The 19817-nt window shown below is 37.6% G+C and overlaps 1 protein-coding gene across 1 annotated transcript in view; it reads left to right on the forward strand.

Annotated features, from left to right (window-relative positions):
• Positions 1–19382, forward strand: part of hnf4a (hepatocyte nuclear factor 4, alpha) — a 67778-nt gene extending 48396 nt beyond the window's left edge. Inside the window, exons 5-10 of the mRNA XM_043710303.1 lie at positions 3489–3644; positions 7722–7809; positions 7945–8097; positions 9163–9399; positions 13225–13347; positions 14474–19382. Coding sequence (XP_043566238.1) covers positions 3489–3644; positions 7722–7809; positions 7945–8097; positions 9163–9399; positions 13225–13347; positions 14474–14607 — 891 coding nt within the window. The 3' untranslated portion in view covers positions 14608–19382. The remainder of the gene's footprint in view (positions 1–3488; positions 3645–7721; positions 7810–7944; positions 8098–9162; positions 9400–13224; positions 13348–14473) is intronic.
• Positions 19383–19817: the final 435 nt, after the last annotated feature.

The raw sequence follows: 19817 nt of genomic DNA on the forward strand, positions 1-19817 counted from the left end.
GCTGAATGAACCATCCACCTATTTGTGCTGCAGCCAATATTAAATCAGAAGTTTTCCAAATATTCAACAAGATAATCTTTCCATTTATGTGGAGAAGAAGAATCTGCCTGTTTACAGTTACTCCTCCATCAGTATTTAGCAAGTATCCCTACAACTTTCTGAGTTATGCTTGTTCAACTGCTCACCTTTATTATAGCTGACGTAGCTTCACTGTTCTGCTCCGTCCATTGTTTCAGTTAGATGAGAAAAGATTCAGGAACAATGACTGTCATTGTCCTTAACATAACTGACTCCAATTGTTTACCAAATGAGTGACACATCTTTATGATTAATAAACTATACTTTTAGTATACTGGAAATTGAGACTGTTGTCTGCAAATAACAAAGTAGAACATGTTAGCAAATTAACAAATAGTGATGGGGAATTCAGTTTGACAATTTTAGGCAAAACTATCATGACTTTTTTTTTATTAGTGTCGATATAGCCATTCAAGATGGCTATTGATATAAGATTAACCAGATAAATAATCATTTACTTTTAAATTATTTCCTGAGGTCACTGGCTTGTGATTCATTTTAAGGCTTTTTGCACATGACGTATTTAAGTCAGCCTTAAATAACTGAGTGTTTAACCAATAAGTTATGTTCTGAGATTAAGTTTTGCCTGCTTTGAGTCCTTTGCAAAGCTTCCATCAATGTGGTATGTATCTTTCAAAGATAGGTAATTTGTAACAACTGTAATGCCATGCTTGAAAATGGAAAAAATGTTGAGAGTATTTATCTTTCAATCCCAAAGGTTGTAACCTGAGATTGTGCCACACAGTTTTATTAATTGGCTTTAAAGTGTTTTAACTTATATCAGTCATGATATTTTAAGTCCAAAAGCATTTTTTGGTTCTTGATAGGAAATATTAACAAAATAATTTTCAGACAATATAAGTGTTCCCAGTGGACTGTACTAAACCAAAACATGATCCTTTCTATCACATTATCTGACTCCCACTATAATAAACAATTATCCTGCATTTACAATAGTATTAATAACAGTTGTAAAATTTGAAGCTTTCTCTTCTGGACACTACGATTCTCCTGCTCCTCGGATGCTGCCTGACCTGCTGTGCTTTTCCAGCACAGCACTCTTGACCCTAATCTCCAGTATCTGCAGTCCTCACTTTCGCCTAGTAAGGTCTTCCTGGCTAGCAGAAGGATTGCATATACAACACATTGTTAGGGAATAAGCTGGGAAGGTGTTCAAGCTCCCCTCTCTCCACTACATATCCTTCCACCCAAAGCATGGCAGGGACACAGTTTATGCAGCCCACGTCTCAGAGGTCATGTGGAGTTGTGCTGAAGAGAAATAATACCCAACGGTAGGAATTTCCAAGACTTCAACTCCCTCATGCACAGCATTGTAAACACTTGGTTGAACGTGGCCTAACAGCAAAAATGATGACCGCTCAGAAGGAATGGAGGAACGTTTCTGTTCTTGGGTCCTATCAAAATTCCATTAAAATTCCAGCTCTGTGATCAAACACTGTAAAATGGAATATTAATTTAAGGAATTTTAACCAGTGGCATCAGCTACAAAAGTGGCTTTCCCATACTTTCTCCAAGGTACCAAAACTTCAAAGAGGATCCCTATTTGTGCCGAATAATCTCATTTGGAAATATAAGTAGTCATAAATAGCACAGAACTTGAGATTTGGTAAATAAAATACACCTTTTGTTGAAACTTCTAGTTTAGCATTCATCAGGTCGATTGTCAAGAGAAATATCAATATATGGAGAAGTCAACGTGTTTATACTCCATGAGAAGAGAATACTATTTAGCTGGCAAGTGGATGCTGATTTGCAGAGATGTTGCCATGAAGAATGCACCACTTTCATAATGACTGACAAGTTTAATTTGAGTTTAAACCCCAGCAGATTGACTTTAATTAGTCAGGAATTGCCCTGAGAAATGAACCAGAGAGCGACTGTTACCTGTGTTGCTGAGATGAAACAGATGCAATGTGTGTAGATATTCCTTCCATCTGAAATTTTTCAGCAATGAAAAAGACTCATCAATCCTTGAAAGTATATTGCATCATGCAATCATAAGGAATAACCTATCTGGTTCACTAATGTCCTTTAGGGAAGAAAATTACCATCCTCATTTGGTCTCGCCTCCATGTGATTCCAGACTCTCAGCAATACGGCTAACTCTGAACTACCTGCTGAGTAATTAGAGATGGGCAATAAATGCTGGCCGAGCCAGCAACACTCACATCCCGTGAATGAAGAAAGAAAAGCCAAAAATAATTCAGTAAAAAAACTGACATGGTTATAATTCTAAGCAGTAACTACCTAAAAACCAATTTAAAATATTTGAATTTGAGACAATTTCCTCTCCCCGCCCCTTTAACATTTTCATTGAAAAATCTCAAAAAAGAATAAACCTGCTGAGTATTAAGCCAATAGGAACCCAAACATTTCAGGCACAGTGACATTTCTTGCACATGCCAAGCTATTAATCAGTACTTTCTGCAGAAACCAAAACAGTTCTTCACGAATACAGAACAGACCTTCACACGGGAACCAAACAGAAATATTGCTTTAAGCAAGACCATAATCAGTTCTCAACTAACATTCAAAAAAAAAACTGCTGATAAAATATATTGAAAAGTACTATAATGTTTTCAATTATTCTAAAGATTTTAGAAAGCATTCCACTTCTTTTTGTTCAATAAAAAAGCCATAGTTCAGCAAATCAAATCTAATAGCAGTATCTTGACTCCCATTTTTAATCTCACCGTAATCATTATTACTAAAAGGCAAAGTCTTTTCCCTGAGGTCGGAACTAGAGGGCATAGGTTTAGGGTGAGAGGGGAAAGATATAAAAGAGACCTAAGGGGCAACCTTTTCACGCAGAGGTTGGTACATGTATGGAATGTGCTGCCAGAGAATGTGGTGGAGGCTGGTACAATTGCAACATTTAAGAGGCATTTGGATGGGTATATGAATAGGAGGGGTTTGGAGGGATATGGGCCAGGTGCTGGCAGGTGGGACTAGATTGGGTTGGGATATCTGGTCGGCATGGAAGAGTTGGACTGAAGGTTTTGTTTCCATGCTGTACATCTCTATGACTCTACATTATTTCTAAGAATGTGGTTTGCAGGTTCATAGTGACAGGGAGAAGAAACTCTCTCCATTTTTCATTAAAATGTTTTTCACTTTAAAATGTGGACTTTCCATAAATTGGGCTGCTTGTTTCTGGAAAGACAATAATTTGGATATAATTTATTAATACCCTTTCAAACTTTGTATTTAAACATTCCTAAGTGACAAACAATGGCTGTTCTTCATAGTGTTTATTAAGAAGGCAACCAGAAAGTTTTCACGTGAAATAATACAAATTGATATCAAGATAATATTTTGTTCATCCTGAAGAAAATCATAACATTGGGCTTAATATTTTAAATGGTCATTTTTATTCTCTGTGGTTCCAGATCTCATCTCCTGTTTCAGTGATAAACAGTGACATCAGGTCAAAAAAGATTGCAGTAATCAGTGATGTATGTGAGTCTATGAAACAGCAACTTTTGGTCTTGGTAGAGTGGGCTAAATATATACCAGCTTTCTGTGAGTTACCACTGGATGATCAGGTTTGTAATCCTTTTCATCAACTCAGTTTTATGCTTATTTTTAGTCAGATTTACAAAATGTTACAACTGAACAATGTTATGTTGGTGGTACTGACTTTTGCATCAGTTTATTGATTACGAACCTTGACTTTCTTCACTCAATTAATCATATTACAATCTTAGAATTTCTACAATGTGGAAAAAGGCATTCAGCCTAACAAGTCACCTCCCTACCATGCATTTCCCATGTCTAATCCACCTAACCTACACATCCCTGGACACTAAGGACAATTTAGCATGGCCAATCCACCTAACCTGCATATCTTTGGACTTTGGGAGGAACCAGAGCACCCGGATGAAACCCACACAGACACGGGGACAATGTGCAAACTCCACACACACAATTGCTCGAAGCTGGAATTCAACCTGGGTCCCTGATGCGGTGAGGCAGCAGTGCTAACCACGAAGTCACCATTCCACCATTGGTGGAAAAGCATTAATACTCAACCTTACATAAAGTCAAATAAAGACAAAATACTGGGGATGCTGGAAATCTGAAATCAGCACAGAGAATGCTGGAGAAACTCAGGTCTGTTAGAATCTGTGGCGAGAGACATTCTGAAGAAGAGCCATGCCAGACTTGAAATGTTAGCTCTGTTTCTCTTTCCACAGATCTTGTCAGATCTGCTGATTTTCTCCAGTATTTTCTGTTTGTTTCACTTAAAGTCGAGTCACCTGAGCTTCAACTGAATTTTGATTTAACTTATTAATAGCAGCAGAACTCACTTTTCCACACAAATGCAGAGCTGAACTGACAAAATATTTAATTCAAAGTTATATCTCAGGCGATGTGCTTTGTGTACAGGGGTTCCATGCAGGCTAGATTTACATCGAAAAAGAACTGAAAGATGTTTCAACTTCAGTAATGGTGACTAAAACAATGAACATAATAAGATGTGACCCATTGACGTAACAATTATACAACGGTGCAGCAAGAAATGGAATCACTAATCGATTACCTAAAACAAAAGGTGAATTTCCATGAGGGCTCTCCCATTGGTCTTTACTAACTTTAACAGAAACACCACAGAAATTCAATGACAATAATTACACAATTTTCCATGCCTCTATCAATAAAAAGAGATACAAGAAAAGTCCCCTAAAAGTTTATCCCCCGCGTTTGTGATTTTCATAAACACAGCATGAGAAGGTAGAGAGCAGAAGCATTCTTGTAGTGACAAAAGATATATCTGAAGCCAAGTTAATCCATATCATTCTTTCTGGCCTGCAATCAGACAGTTAAATACAAGGATTAAAGATGCTTTGGGATATCCCATGGAGGAAGAAATAATAGATATTTTGGAAGAATGTATGAGGAGAACAACATTACAATTATATTGCAAAGATGAAGTGATTTGAAATCAATGAAAAGCAAAATGCATAGAGTGCAAAGGACATAAGAAATAGGAACATAAGTAGGTCATTTGGCACTTCCGCTCAATAGGATTATAGTTGATGCAATATTTCTCATATCCACTTTCCTACATTCTCTGCAGAACACTAGACTCCCTTACTGATCAAGAAGTTACTTATCTTAGCCTTCAATATGCATAAAGTCTCTGCCTCACAGCTCTCTGGCAAGGAATTCCAAATACATTCCTTAATTCTGAGTCTATGTCCTCTGCTCCTAGACTCTCCCATGAGTAGAAACATCCTCTTAATATTTATTCTCTCCAGCTTCTTAAGAATCCTATATGTTTCAATCAGATCACTTCTCAGTCTTCTAAATTCCAATGAGTAGAGTTGTTAGAGTTCCAGATGTTACTGCATCTGAATATATTCAATGGAATTATAAGAGCTTAGAGGTTATGACGAAGCTATAGTAAATGCTTGACGGACGTTGATGGAGTGTCCTATTAATTTTAGGCTGACAATGCTTGATTTAGACCCCCTTCTCCCCTTTCCTCTCACTCCTGTGTCCCCACTAAGTTCCCAAATTCACTCACATATTTGTGGGGCAATGTTAGTTGCATGCTGAACTACTCTTTCACATTTACAGTTGGTTTTATAGTGACATTTGTAGAGGCTGAGGTACTTGAAGTTCCCCAGGTCAGGAAATAGAAAGGTTAGTGTGAATTAAGTTGAAGATTGGTCGAAATAGCCAAAAGGCAAGTTTACAATAATAAAATTATGGTCTCAGGTAATACTAAATCTATCATTGGTGCTCTTAATAGAAAACTCACTATGAAGGCAAAACTTTCCTCATTAACATTTTTTTTCCTTCGAGCTAATGTTTAAGCATTTTGTTGTTGTACACAACATTGTTTGTAGATTAACAGTTAACTTCATGCAAGTGTGAGAAACATTAACACTGGACAAATAAAGTATTAAGTCACTCATTGTTAAGCATATGATTTGTTGAGCACATCAGCATTTCTGTTCCAAAAAACTAGATAACACCAGTTTCCTGAAACATCTTTTTAACCTTTTCAGATAGTGCACCTGCTGGCTAGAAGGATCATTTTGTCACACTCCAACAATTCCACTCATGCATTAGACTTAATCCAATACTTTCAGGGTTTAGAAACACCTGAAGTTAGACTATTGCATTATACCTTCTGCCTTTTCATCTGTTCTTCAACTTTTTTTTCAGTTTAGATCTTTGTATTTATATCACAATTAACAAAAACAGTTAAGTTGATCACCTGAACATCCCGTAGATATGAATATGCACACAATTACATGCACTTCTGTGTCACTTCCCACTCTTAACTGATGAATAGTCTCATTCCCAAAATAACTGAAAGATAAAATTGATTTTGCTTTTCCTACTTAGCATATTTAGTCAGAAATATCATGCAGTAATTTCTCTTTTCCCATCTGGCCTGGATCCAGCAAGTTCAGGGCTGGATCAAAACTAGTAGCCATGCTTAGACAAAGAAGATCATGTAACTTTAAAAGTTGGGTCTGAATTACTTACTGGAAAAGAAAATCAGTCTTCAACAAAAATAAATCTGAATAGAGATGACTAAAGTATATTTCAACAATGTTAGATGTGCTGGAATGTGCAGTATTCTGCCCAGTTTTTAAATGAGATGGATAACTGCATTGTCAAACATTCCAATCTAACATGGTATGAAAAGGATATCTTAAAACAGGTGCTAAAGATGAAAACCCATGCTGAGTGAACACAAATGCTTTTGTCACAACAAATTCCTGCATCAGCTCATTCCTCAATCAGGAGAACAATTTACAGCATTGATCAAACTGAGCCGGTCCTTTGGGTGGAGCCAGCACTAGGAAGAAGCTCAAATTAGTACAGATTGTGCTGCAACAGATGCCCTATCTGTTCCCAAGAAGCCGAAGTGACAACATTTCAGCACAGGCTGTTCCAAGAGAGAGAGATTTTTTTAAAATTTCACTTTTAATAGAACGTCAAATTGAATATAGACTGGCATTAAGGGAAAAGTTAGCAAAGTTTATGGATTCATACCATATCACCGTACTATTTCATGGGATGTTGCATGTTGTACTTTCATGGAAAGATAAGCATAGAATTTGGCAATGCAGCAGTCCGAGCCTGTTCTGTTGTTCAATTAATGTGTCCCTGATCCATCGATGCGTCTTATTCCCTGATCCCCTTGAACTAGAAAATATTTTCCAACCTGAGCCTTGAAAATCTCAATTGACACCACATTCAAAGTCTTTTGAGAAAGAAAGTTCTAGATTTCTGCTATTAGTTGTGTGAAAAGTGCCTTTTTGATGTCACTCTGAATGGCCTAATTCTAACTTTAAAATGCCTAGATTAAAAACCTAGTGAGGAACTGCTCCTCGGATGCTGCCTGAATTGCTGTGCTCTTCCAGCACCACTAATCCAGAATCTGGTTTCCAGCATCTGCAGTCATTATTTTTACCTAAAAATCTAGTGAGCCAAAGACCATAAAATAATTTAAAGAGAAATTAATCACAGATTATATGTGCATTCAAGGAAGCTAATGAGATACTCAGGAACAAGGTTCACTAATTTTTTTTAGTAATCAACAATGCTGTTTATTAGGAATGAAGAGTGATTAATTGCCATGTGCTTTATGTGAATAGGTTGCCTTATTGCGAGCACATGCTGGGGAGCATTTACTGCTTGGGGCAGCAAAGCGTTCCATGATGTACAAAGATGTTCTGCTCTTAGGTAAAATTATTCATTTTGTTCACTTTATGTGAGTTATTGAATCTTTGAATTTCTTTATTAAACAAAAAATAAAGTCTGATCAAAATATTGAAAATATATCCCTAAAATCTATGTTGTTTGCTTTTATCTTGAAAGGCAATGACTACATCATTCCCCGCAATTGCCCAGAGCTGGAAATAAACCGTGTAGCAACTAGAATTCTGGATGAACTGGTGCAAACATTTCAGGAGCTTCAGATCGATGACAATGAATATGCCTGCCTGAAAGCAGTCGTTTTCTTTGATCCAGGTGGGAAGCAGGCATATGTCAGCATTATAGACCATTGCATGGATTAGCAACTATAAGGTGTTCAAACAAATGATATTTGTAAGGGACATTTGCAAATAATATTTGACTTGTCACAAACTGAGAAAATGATACTCCCCCAGTCCAGGGAAAAGACCTTTACCCTATCCATGCCCCTCATGATTTTATAAACCTCTCTAAGGTCACCTCTCAGCCTCTGATGCTCCACGGAAAACAGCCCTAGCCTATTCAGCCTCTCCCTATAGCTCAAATCCTCCAACCCTGGCATCATCTTTATAAATCTTTTCTGAACCCTTTCAAGTTTCACAACATCCTTCCCATAACAGGGAGACCAGAATTGCACACAATATTCCAAAAGTGGTCTAACCACTTTTGTGTCCTGTACAGCCACATCATGACTTCCCAATTCCTATACTCAATGCTCTGACGAATAAAGGAAAGCATGCCAAATGCATTCTTCACTATCCTATTTATCTGGGACTCCCCCTTTCAAGGAACTATGAACCTGCACTCCAAGGTCTCTTTGTTCAGTAACACTCCCCATTAAATGTATAAGTCCTGCTCTAATTCGCCTTTCCTGCATTTTTGGAGTGTGCCTCCCAAAGACACACTCAGAGTTACTCCCACTACCCTTGTCCAAGGTAGGCCTGCACTGCTAAAGCCATTGCGTGGGCTTTCACCTGATTGACACTTCAGGGCCTCAATAAGCCAAGAGCCATTGACCCTCAAAATCCACTCTCTTATAATTACAGCGAGCTCAGGAGAAGATTGGTACATGGCAGGAAGGCCATACATTTAGTTTACACTTCATCCCCTTACCTACCTTCAAATCCACCAATGATTGAGCATAAAATCCATGGCCATAATCATGTTGCATTAATGCAAATATCTTAACACACACAAAAATATATTGAAATAAATACCTAAGTTGAGGAAGATGCAAAAAAGTTATGTCAAGATAATATCTTCCTTTCATTTGTGAATTCAAGACCAAAAGATATGGTGAAATAATGCAATTTTAAAATAATGATTAACATCTGTTCACAGATGCCAAAGGACTCAGTAACCCTGCCAAAATCAAACGTATGCGGTTCCAGGTGCAAGTCAGTTTGGAGGACTATATTAATGACAGACAGTATGATTCTCGGGGTCGATTTGGAGAGCTGCTGCTACTGCTACCCACTCTACAGAGCATCACTTGGCAAATGATAGAACAAATCCAGTTTGTTAAACTCTTTGGAATGGCTAAAATTGATAACCTGCTTCAAGAGATGCTGCTGGGAGGTAAGGAAAGTTTAAATAAAATACGTCGCTGAGATTTACACAGCAGTTTTATGAAAGAAAACCTACACCAAAGATTAGGACAAGATTTCAATTGACATAAAAATAAAATATTTTTGATGCTGGAAATCTCAGATATAAACAGAAGATACAGGGAATAATCATGCCGGGCAATAGCTGTGGAGAGAAAAGTAGCTCTGTGACCTTTCAAATGAACTGGGAAGAGTTTTTAAATTATTCACCCATGAGATACTGCATTTATTGTTCATCCCTAATTGCCCAGAAGATAGTTAAGAGATATCCACCTTGTTCTGAGTCTGGAGTCACATGTACACCAGATCATAGAAAAGCAGCAAACTTCATTTACTAAAGGAAACTTGTGAACCAGATGGGTTTTCAGCAACAAATAACAGTTGTTATCTGATTATCCTTAGTCCACCTCTTTTATGTTCTAGATTTGAGTTTCAATTGCACCATTGGCTATGGTGAGATTCAAACATATGTCCTCTGAACATTAGCCTGAGGTTACCAGGCCAGTGACTTTACCACTAAACCACTACCTCTAACACATAAACAGAAGGGAAAGGATAGCAAAAACAATAACAGGGAAGACAGGAGAGATTAAATGACCAAAGGTTTCATGATACAAGTGGAAGTGGTGTAGTAAGGAGACAAAAAGAGAAACGAAAGATGTGGCTGGGAAGGTGTGAATGGCAGATTACTATATAGTTACCATCTGAAAGCAAAGGAAATAAGAGAGAAACAAATGAGAAGACTCTAAACCAACCAAGAAAACCAAAACAAAATCATAGCAGAGTTGACATTCTAATTTTATTTTAAACTTTATCTTGAGTTCTAAAGATTTGAAACTGACCTATCAAAAGGTGAGGTTCTGATTTGTGAGCTGTTGCTGAGCTTTGTTGGATCTCAGTGGCAGCAAAATCAGAGAGAATTCAAATGTAGGGTACCAAAGTAGGGTAACTTTTCACTTGGAACTTCAACAGTGAGACATCACTGTTACCAGCAAGTATCTGAAGAGTTACAAATGGTACTGAACGCAGTGCAGTCTTTCATGAACATTCCCACTCTGACCTCTTAATGGGGAGAGCTGAAAATGCTGGAAAAGCGCAGCAGTTCGGGCAGCATCTAAGGAGCATCCAAGGACCTCTTAATGGGGAGAATCCCATTGATAAAGCAGCTGAAGGTAGTTGGACTTAGAGTCTACAATGTCAATGCCCTGGGGCTGAGATGATTGGCCTCCACAACCTCACCTTTTCCTCAGTACGGAGAAAGTGAGGACTGCAGATGCTGGAGATCAGAGCTGAAAAATGTGTTGCTGGAAAAGCGCAGCAGGTCAGGCAGCATCCAAGGAGCAGGAGAATCGATGCTTATGCCCGAAACGTCGATTCTCCTGCTCCTTGGATGCTGCCTGACCTGCTGCGCCTTTCCAGCAAAACAATTTTCAGCTTTTTCCTCAGTATGACTTGCAACAGAGGAAATCTTTCCCCATTTCCATAGACCTCAATTTTTCTTGGGTCTCTTGGTATCACACCGGTTTAAATTCTACCCAAAGGCAGTTATTCTCAACTCTATCTGTAAGTCAACTCTTATTTATATTTGAACCAAAGCTGTAATAAGATCTAGAACCATATTGCCTTAACAAAATTAAAAATTAGTATTGATAAACATGTTAATGCTGTAAGTGCTACTTGACAGCACTGTCAATGACACCATCTATCGTTTTGCCAATGGTTAAGAGTGGCAATTGGCTAGATTGGATTTATCCTGCATTTTTTATTGGCCAATTTGGGCAATTTTCAACATTTCTGGATTGATATAACTGTACTTTAAAAATGTGACTAGTTTTGGCTCTCATTCTATAGCACAAATCTTATAGTGCTACAGCCTGAGTATTGTAAAAGTACATGGACTTTGGTGTATCAATTCTCTTTGGCCATTTCTTAATATCATGAGTAGTGGGTGATATTGTCTGAAGACCATTATCTGTCATGCTGGAGACCCCAGGACACTGAAATTAATCTTTCACATGGTACTAATAACTGAAGATATTTGCAGATGCTTCAGCTGTGCCTTTTGCACTGACAGTTTGGGCTCTACCATCATTGAGGATGTGGATATTTGTTGAGTTTTCATTGCTCACCAACATTCAGAACAAGATGAACAAGACTGCTGGGTTTTGATCTGATCTGTTGGTATCACTTAATTCTATGCACAACATGTTGCTCTGCCATTCTACACACAGGCATATGTTATAGATTCAGCATATTGGCATTTCATTTCAGACATGCTTTCTACTGCTTCTGGACAGCAGATGTATTGGAACACCACCATTTTCAAGTTCTCCACTGAGTCACACAACAACCTGAGTTTGAACCAGATCATTACTTTTTCACTGCCACTGGATCAAACCCTAGGACTCCCGTCTTCACAACATTATAGGTGTACCTACATTACAGGAATTGCAACAGTTCAGAAAGTGGTTCACCATCACCTTCTGTGTAATTAGGTCAACAAATGCTGATTTTGCCAGCAACCCCTGGAACCCATGAATTACTAAATAATATAACAAGGATCAACTTGTGAACAATATGTACAATATACTTGTACTGACCAGTGGATCTTATTGACTATGGCATCCTTGATTTGGGTTGTTAACCTGAGCTAATCAAGATGCCTGGACTGACAGATATAAACAGTGACGCAGTGGTTAGCACTGCTGCCTCACAGCGCCAAAGACCTGGGTTCAATTCCCACCTCAGGCGACTGACTGTGTGGAGGTTGCATGTTCTCCCAGTATCTGCATGGGTTTCCTCCGGATGCTCCGGTTTCCTCCCACAGTCCAAAGATGTGCAGGTCAGGTGAATTGGCCATGCTAAATTGCCCGTAGTGTTGGGTTTGGCGGTAAATGTAGGGGTATGGGTGGGTTGCGGGTCGGTGTGGACGTGTTGGGCCAAAGGGCCTGTTTCCACACTGTAAATAATCTAATCTAAATAGGAGATCAAACTGGCCACAAACAGGTCCATGGAGGGGGTCGTTAAGGCTGACTGCCTGCCCCTCTTCCGCAGTTATGTTAGAGCCCGGGTGTCCTTGGTGAAGGAGCACGCGGTGTCGACCAACACCCTGGAGTTGTTCAGGGAGAGGTGGGTGCCGCAGGGAGTGGAGTGCATTATTTCCCCCTCCAACTCTATTTTGATTTAATCCCTGCCCTCCTCTTCACTGTTTGATCACACAGCATTGCCCTTTTGTGAAGGGTACTGCTTGTCACTGGCCACTTGGGTGTTTCCTTTCTTCCTGGTGGTGGAAAATGAATAAAGATTCGTACACCTTGTGTCATTCACTGTGTCTCACACCTGCACACACACAACATGGGTGCTGGGGAAAATAAGCACTACCGCAGTTAGGCGGTAGTGTGGAAAAAAAAATAAACAGTGGCACAGTGGTTAGCACTGCTGCCTCACAGCCAGTGTAATGGGCACCTGTAAATAAAGGGTGTACTGTGCGTATATAAATGAAGGGTGACTTGGTGACTGGGTAATGGACTCTGTGAAGTTATTTCAATACTAAACATTCAATGCCGTGGATAGAGTGTTTGTGACCTTTGATGATGAGAAAGGAAAAGGTAAAAGTTAATATATTACATATTCTGTACTTGCAAGGAATGGTGTTGCAGGAAAGGGAGAGGTATGGTGGTCAATTTAAATTTCTACTCCTCTTTCACTGAAATTCAACAGGTAATCTGGAGAAGTTCCACAGAAGTTTAAGCAGTCTCTTTTTTTGCCAGATTCTCAAATATCCTTTATATTTCAGGTACTGCAAATGAGACGCCACACACACACCATTCACTACATCCTCATCTAGTCCAGGAGCACCTGGCAAGTAATGTGATAGTAGCCAGCACAATGCCTGCTCCAGTACAAAATGGGCAGATCTGTAAGTATTCAAAGTTGAAATTATAACTGGACAATCTGTAGAATTATTTTATATTTTATACTGCTCAAAATGTATTTTTCATATGTTTTAATATCAATTCTTTTCTAATTTAGTTTTTATGATTTGTTAAAAAACCAATTCCATCAGAAATGTTCATGAAAGGGATCTTTGTATGTATCCTCTTGAGCCACAGGTGAGGTCCCAGAAGAAGTTCTGCAAGGATCAGTGCTGGGATCTCTCTTGTTTGTAATATATATACAAATTATTTGGATGAAAACATAGGTGGTCTGTTTAGTACATTTACATACAACAGAAAAATTGATGGAGTTGTGGATAGTGAGGAAGATTATCAAAGGGTACAGCAGGATAGAGATAATTTGGAAAGTTGTGATGTGGAGGTGCCAGTGTTGGACTGGGGCGGACAAGGACAGAAGTGACACGACACCAGATTCTAGTCCAATAAGTTTATTTGAAATCACAAGCTTTCAGAGTGCTGCTTCTTTGTCAGGTGAAGCTGCACCATCACTGTTATTAAGCACCATACTTTAACCAACTGAGTTAACTTACCTGCAGTAATTACATTTTTAGCATGCTGTTGTTAGACAGCTAAGTTGTTAGACACTTCACCCAATCCACACTTGAGGGTACAGTAAGACAATAAGGACAATTGCTCTGATGTGTTTAACAGGGTTCATAATGGTTTATTACTTATCATTACTGTGACTTGACAACTTTTTAAAATATAGCAGTGGTTAGCACTGCTGCCTCACAGTGCCAGAGACCCGGGTTCAATTCCCGCCTTAGGCAACTGACTGTGTGGTGTTTGCATGTTCTCCCAGTGTCTGCGTGGGTTTCCTCCAGGTGCTCCGGTTTCCTCCCACAGTCCAAAGATGTGCAGGTCAGGTGAATTGGCCATACTAAATTGCCCCTTAAGGGGTAAGGGGTAAATGTAGGGGTATGGGTGGGTTGCGCTTCGGCGGGTCGGTGTGGACTTGTTGGGTCGAAGGGCCTGTTTCCACACTGTAAGTAATCTAATCTAATATATTTCTTTAATTTGTCTTATTTTTGATGTTGTCTTAAAAGAATTACTAACTTTTTTTCTCTTCCTTTTATATATGCACCACAGCCACACCTGAAACTCCATTACCTTCTCCACCTGGAGGTTCTGCATCAGAACCATACAAACTGGTAGCAGGTTCTGTATCAAAACCACCAACATCAGTTCCTCAGCAAACTATTCCAAAGCAAGAGGCAATTTAACAGATGGGAAACATCTCAGAGCAAAAGTCATCAGTAAAAAACTTGACAGATTTACCACCATGAGAGAACTGTTTCATGAGAACACAATTTTAATAAGAACTGTGTCCCATTTAAAAATATGACAGAGATGAATTCATAGATAAGCAAAAGATTAATGTTAATATGTGTTAAACTGTCATTGTAATATCATACCCCATTGGTATCCAAGAGACTGCTTTTCACTATAGAAAAAAAATGAATTAATTAATTTAATAATTTGGAATTCAAGATATATAATAGTCATTTCCTTCAACTTAATAGTTGATTTTAACTCTGGTTGCCTGGTGGTTATTTGCAGAGGAAGGGGATTATAATGATGGAGTATAAGACAGTAGAGGGTTTATAGCATGTATGGATGTTCCCTACTCACATCTTTACTCATCTGAGACACTGAAGAGCATCAGACAGCACCAGAACACAGCAGTCATGAAAAACATCACTTCACGAATTTAACTGGAACACTTAAGAGCCAACCATGGGATCTGGTGGGAATCAGTGAAAAGGCCAGGTCAAGTTTTTAAATTGAACTTGTTTGAACATTACGTATGGGTCCCCCAAGCTATATTCAAGTTATTGTGCCTTCTCGTTTGTGCTTTGGCTCTCGCTCTTAGTGCCATATCCCCATGAAACCATTCCACAATTTAACCTCAGAAATGATCCCTTTGAATCCTGAGGTTGTTTGGTTCCACCCTCCAACCTTGATGTCAGCCATGTCCACCAGATTGTAATTCAAAAAGAGGTCCGGTTGTTTAAACAATCTTAATTTCATGCTGAAGTCATCATGACAACCTCACACTTACCCTGCATCCTACCCACCACAGCATTCATCAAGTTAAAAGCAGCTTTTTCTGGTAAACTTATATGAATAAAGCATTTGTACTCGGCTCTCTTAAGTAATGTTCAGCATCTGACATATGGTCAGGATGCACAACCAACTGTGAACTAGATTTTGACATGAACTCAGGACTAATTTGCAATATTTTGACTCTGAGTGTGACGATTCGCAGTGCAATTTTCAGTGCACGCCTATGATGAGTAGACCTATGTTATTGAACTGTAAGCAATTTTAATATTTATGAATTGGTAGTCTTTGAATTTTTCTATAAATTCAGTTCGGATGTCCTTCCTTTCATTTAGTATTAGCAAAGGTTTGTGTACCATATTTTTAAATTCTCTTTTATACCATTTCAATTGTTGAAATTTAAGTAGATGTACATATGAAAAAAAAGATTTTATATGTTTAAAATGTTCAGTCTACTTAAACAATTTGTTTTCCTTGCTACAAATACAAAGTATTGACATTTGCTGATCCTGTAATTTCATCCAATGGTCTGAAAGTAAATTATAGTTATTCTTCATATACAAACAGATACAAGATTGTGTACAATACACACTAAATGTTAAATGTTTTAAATCAGCCTCACTTACCTGAACTTCCAGTAAGTGGATCCGACACCAAGATAGGACGTCCTGCTTTCAAATGCCACTTTCCCCCACACAGCAGCAGCGATGTATCATTTCATTTATTCTAGAGAGACACAAACCACACATGCATTAAAAACAGCCAGGACTAATAAACTGCCAATTTATGTTTTGTACATCACAATGGAAACTATTTATGAAAAGTAATTTTTATCAAAGTGAGGCTTAAGATGTCCTGGAGTTGTGAAATATGCTATATAATTGCATGTATTTTTATTTTTTGTATACCTTTAGGAGGCTATCTATGGGAACTCTCCTAACTGTTCCCCTTTCCTTTAGCAGGCAATCAGAGAAACCTCAGAAATACAGTTTAAGTGGGATTTTGGGCATACCCCGAAGCAAGTGGTTTTATGATCTCTTTAAGAGCACAGGCGATACTTCTGTTACTGTGGTTACAATATTCTCTTGCAGTACAAACCATTAACATGTGAGTTTTGCATATTATCATTATGTCACCAATTACATTAATGCATTAATAAATGCAAGTAGATTAACAAGAGTAAAAATATACCTTTTGAAAAACATGAAAAACAATTCTGTTGTATCTTCTCCACCAGACTTGTTACTTGGACCCATACAGGTTTGGGATGAGTAATTAAATATATATTTATGTACCTTTTTACCCAATTTTTCTGTCTTCAGCAAATTTCCCAATTATGCCTCCTACAGTCAAATCTAAATCATTAACTTTCACCATAATCAGCAAGGGGCCCAATATTGAGCCCTGTGGAACACTGCGAGAAACCACATTCTCAAAAGCATCCATCAACCACTATCCTTTGATTCCTGTTACTGAGCTAATTTTGGATCAAAATCAACACATTCCCATGTATCCCATGGGTTGTAATTTTTTCTAACTATATCTTGTGGGACCCTGTCAAATGCCACACTAAAATCTATGTATTCTGTGGCCATTGCAATCTTTCATCAATCTTCCTTGTTATTTCTTCAAAAAATTAAATTCAGCTAGTAAAACATGACCTTCCCTCAACAAACCTATGCTGACTGTCCCTGGTTAATCCATCCTTTTAGAATGCACTACCTCAGGAACATTTTGTTTAATATAAAGACCCTCTCATCAAATGATATTCAGGTTGTTTTTTTTTCTATAAACTGAACAGATTTGCTCTTTTCGGGAACCCATATTTGTTTAAAGTAAAAAAAAATTAAAAATATTAAAATGACCTGCTGAAAATGCCAGCAAAATGTAATTTTTTTGATATAATTCTTTGCTTTATCAGTCAATGGAATTACAAATATGCCCAAATATTGTTATTCTACTTACTGAAACTAAAAAAGCAAAGAATACTTTCTGACATTACAGCTAGATATTTTTGTTTTAAAAACATATTTATTTTGTGCCATTTTATTTAAACTAAGATGATTCTTTCTTTGTGTAAAAAAAAGCCTCTACTGCACTCTACTTTCCTTCTTGTGAAATAATTCTGGGGTAACATTTGGTCTATTTAATATACAGGGTTTTAATAGCACTGTGGCGAAATCTTTACTGCATTGTTAAGAATATATTTAAAAGACACCGGTTATAATAGAATAATGAATAGACTGTTTAAAATATTCTTGATTGAATATGTTACACTACTTTACAACATGTATTTTAAACAATTTATGGATTAAATGTTTGTAATGTAATCTAAGTGGTTTTATCCATCAAATACTGTACACAAAATCTTACCATGTTGCAAGTTGCCCATTGATGTTCTAGTATGCAAAGGCATGAACATCCTAAAAGATAGTGACCTGGCAAAGGCACAGTCATAGTTACCAAATCTGTAAATATAGATTTGGTACAGGAATGACTGAATGGCCTGAAGGTTATTGCTCTCTTGAACCCTCAGGGTCAATTGTCCAATCAAAGTCTGAAAATCCACTTTCAATATTTCAGCTCACGTGCCTCTGACAGTTAACTCTGAAATCACAAAGGAAAAGACTGGTGGAGGTTCAAACCAAAAATTCTACCAGGTGCCTAACACTCTAAGCTCAGTTGGCTGTCATGGGTTTAAACAACATGGGTTTAATTCCTGCCACTGGCTGAGGTTATCATGAAGGACTCTCCTTCTCAACCCTTTGCCTGAAGTGTGGTGGCCCTCAGATCAAACCACCACCAGTTGTCTCTCTTTCTAATGAGAGGACAGTCACATGGTGTAGTAGAACTATGGTGACTTTTTCGTATTCATTGGAAGTTTGGGTGCTGGTGTTCTCAGCCATTCAATAACAGATGTTTGAGCATCCTGTGTTCCAGTGCATTAAATAGAAATAGTCTTTCAATGAAGATTATTGATTGATAATGCCAGTTGGTTAACACATGGCCAAAATTCACAAGCTGAAAACTTGTGGTAATGTTAACATACAAAAATAAACAACCCATCATAAACCATAGCTTTCTGAAAAGTTAACATGATTTCATGTTATCCCAGGTGCAGGTTATTATCTCGAGCCTCAGAATTATCTTTAGGGTTGACAGCAATTCTCAATACCATTGTAAAAACATAGAACTTGAATATGTATGTTAATTTCCAAAATACACCATTCTCCGTCTTCTGATGTGTTGAACTTTAAATTTAGTTTAAAAATTGTCTTTTATACATCTTGTCTGATAATAATAATATGCATATTCTTACAAACCACTGTTCAGTTATCAAAAGGTTGATCTCCCACCCAGTATAGTGGCAAAACATATATTGACAAGGAGTTTGATTTTTATCTGCTTGTAGCAAAAGTGCCTATGATAAAACATTTATAGATTTGTAACTGTAGATTTTGCACTTCACATATGGAACTATTTTAGTGCTTACAGCATCTGGGTGTGGTTCTAGTGCTCAAAACTGCCGGAGGTTCTAAAAAAGAAAATAGTTCTTCATCTATCTGCAGCCAGGTAGCATTAAAGTGTACATAGAACAAATAATGACATTTGCTCTTAATTTATTGTAATATGGATATAATTTTTCATGGAACTGACATTATTTTTGTAAATCATATCACTGATTAATAGCAATTAAGATAATAACATAATTCTTTAGCACAACTGTACATTGCATATTTTATAATTTTTGTCCTTGCAATTTTCATTGTGTAAGGTATTTCTATTGATATTGATATTTCGTTGCAATGAAGACAGTTCCCTTAAGCCCCTAATGTACACTGCCACAGTCCTGAATACTGTAGTTATTAATGTATTGTTGTCATTCCTTTAAACCATGTAAAAACAGAAATAATAAATAAGATCTTTTTCTATATTTTTCACTGTTTCTATTTGCACTATATATCTTAATGGAGAGCTCAGCGATTAGACAGAACTACATTGGAAGTATATGACATGGCAAATATCACCAGCAAATAAAAAGATGTATTAAGTTATCAGACGTATTCTTCAGTAACTTCATTATTTTTATTGTGTAACATTAGAGAAAAAGTTGTTTTGGCTACTAGAAGAAAATCAATAGTTATAATTATCCAATCATATCCAATGGTGTAATATTCCTTTAATGGCAGACTTTGGAGATATAACATCAGTATTACTATCAATGATCTGTGTAAGTGCATTAGTACGTGAACTTTGTATCTTATGGTATTTCAATGTGTGGACACGTTCCTATTGAGGAGAAAGTGAGGATGGCAGATGCTGGAGATCAGAGTCAAAACGTGTGATGCTGGAAAAGCACAACCGGTCA

The sequence above is a fragment of the Chiloscyllium plagiosum genome, chromosome 20 (genome assembly GCF_004010195.1).
Source record: "Chiloscyllium plagiosum isolate BGI_BamShark_2017 chromosome 20, ASM401019v2, whole genome shotgun sequence".
Taxonomy (NCBI): Eukaryota; Metazoa; Chordata; class Chondrichthyes; order Orectolobiformes; family Hemiscylliidae; genus Chiloscyllium; species Chiloscyllium plagiosum.